The sequence below is a fragment of the Centrocercus urophasianus genome, unplaced genomic scaffold (assembly GCF_019232065.1).
Source record: "Centrocercus urophasianus isolate 14NV4802_14NV808 unplaced genomic scaffold, USGS_Curo_1.0 seq_10, whole genome shotgun sequence".
Lineage (NCBI taxonomy): Eukaryota > Metazoa > Chordata > Aves > Galliformes > Phasianidae > Centrocercus > Centrocercus urophasianus.
The window spans coordinates 48,278,678-48,280,566 of record NW_024884142.1 but is presented as its reverse complement, the minus strand read 5'-3'; the positions used below and the strand labels follow the sequence as shown (position 1 = coordinate 48,280,566).

General features: G+C 38.4%; 1 protein-coding gene across 2 annotated transcripts in view; it reads left to right on the top strand.

Annotated features, from left to right (window-relative positions):
* SGK1 (serum/glucocorticoid regulated kinase 1) overlaps positions 1 to 1,487 on the top strand; it is a 7,158-nt gene extending 5,671 nt beyond the window's left edge. For both annotated transcript variants that reach the window (XM_042822867.1, XM_042822857.1), the window contains exon 12: positions 259 to 1,487. In XM_042822867.1, coding sequence (XP_042678801.1) covers positions 259 to 426 — 168 coding nt within the window. In that variant the 3' untranslated portion in view covers positions 427 to 1,487. The remainder of the gene's footprint in view (positions 1 to 258) is intronic.
* Positions 1,488 to 1,889: the final 402 nt, after the last annotated feature.

Sequence of the window (1,889 nt, the reverse complement as noted above, 5' to 3'; positions counted from 1 at the left end):
CGCGGCTCTCTGACAAATAAGTACTTAATTCGTATGGCTATTTTAAACTAATCCCCATGTTACCAAAGGGGAAGGTAAGGTGCAGAAAGTTGGTAGATTCCCATGCATAGAGCAAAATTTGGCTTGTCAGCTAGTAACTAAGTGCAGGCATCTGGTTGTGAAGGTGGTTCTCTTTTACTGTTTGAGCATTTATTTTTCTCCAGAAAATAGGAAGGTCTGGTCTAAATAGTGTGTTTTTCCTTTTGTCTCCTTCACCAGAGTGGCCCCAATGACCTGCGGCACTTTGATCCTGAATTTACAGATGAGCCAGTCCCCAGCTCTATTGGCCAGTCTCCAGACAGCATCCTCATCACCGCCAGCGTCAAAGAAGCTGCTGAGGCTTTTTTAGGCTTCTCATATGCCCCACCTGTGGACTCTTTCTTGTGAACATTTTTCTTTCTTTCTTTCTTTATAATAATAATAACTATTATTTTTATTTTTGTTTGGCCTTCTGGTGGAATTGCCAGTTGACCGGTCACCTTGAAACAGAATTTGCACATTTCCACCATGGCAGCTTTGCAGCCTTAATTTCAACTACACTGTTTGCTGGAAGCTTTTTTGAAGAGCACATCACTCTCTGAATGAGCTTTGCAGGCTTTTCATTTCCATTTTTTTTTTTCTTCCCCCAAAGTGGTGCTGTCTCCTTGGGAAAGAAAAACAAAAGTGACTGCTGCGATAGACTGCTATGGCAGATTGTAGAGTAAGAATGAGCAGTTTTGAAATCGAGCTCTGAAAAGCCTTGCCTGAAGATCTTTCTGAATGTGATAAGGATTTTATGAAATGTGCCTTTTTCTGATGAGATCTTGTTAGCTCCAAAGCTTTCCCTGTTGCAGAGTGTGTTTCTCAGTTCATTTATGTGGGTTTACTATGTGAACAAATGGTATGCGTGTGGTCTGCGTATTACAGATGGACTTAGTGTAATGCATCAATGTGACACTTGCAGGATACCACAATGTGGGGCACTGTTTGTTTCTTCCATATTTGGAAGATAAATTAAGTGTAATTTCGAAATTTTTTTTTGTAAATCTATACAGTCAACTGAAATTATTGAAATGGGCTCTCAATTACTTGTATCCAAATGCTTGAAGAAAGCATTGCTGCTATGAACAGATTTCTATTTTTAGAAAGGGTTTTTATGGACCAAAATGCCCCAGCTGCAGTCAGTCGAAGCTGTTGGTTTCTCTTTCTTTTTTTTTTTTTTTTCTTGTTTAAAAGATGTCATCTGTAAAATGGGCATTATTTATGGTTTTGGGGGTTTTTCATTCCTGGTTGTATGTATTGTAAAAAATATCTGTACATTCAGTTGTAACTCTAGATGTATATTTAAACTTAAAGACTTAACTTGTAATGTATACCATCATTGTTATGTAATATAATTAACATGGTTATATGTATCATATTTTTTTGTGACCAAACCCATTGGTTTGCAGTAAAATATTGAAAAAATACATCCCTGAGTTGGTCTGTGATGTAGACAAAGCATAACTACACTTCAAGAACTAAGTCACTAAGCCAATTGCATAGCAAAGACTAGATTTATTTTGCCACTGTGCTGCAGTCACATGCTAACTCAGATTTTACTGAGGCCAGTGGAAATTCCTTATCTGGGCATCTGTCTTGGAGCATCAAACATTGCTGCAGAGTGTGGTAGGGTGCAAGGTGCCTTGAGCTTGTCAGTGGTGACAAAAGCTACCACAAGGGCAGATTTCACCAACTGACTATATGCTTACTTGAATGGGGTATATCTGAATTTAAAACAGCTGTTAAATACTAACTTTTATTACTGACTACTGCTGGGTGGCTTGCAAGAGGGACCTGCTATCAACTTTCAGCTAAGAATGAAGATAGCT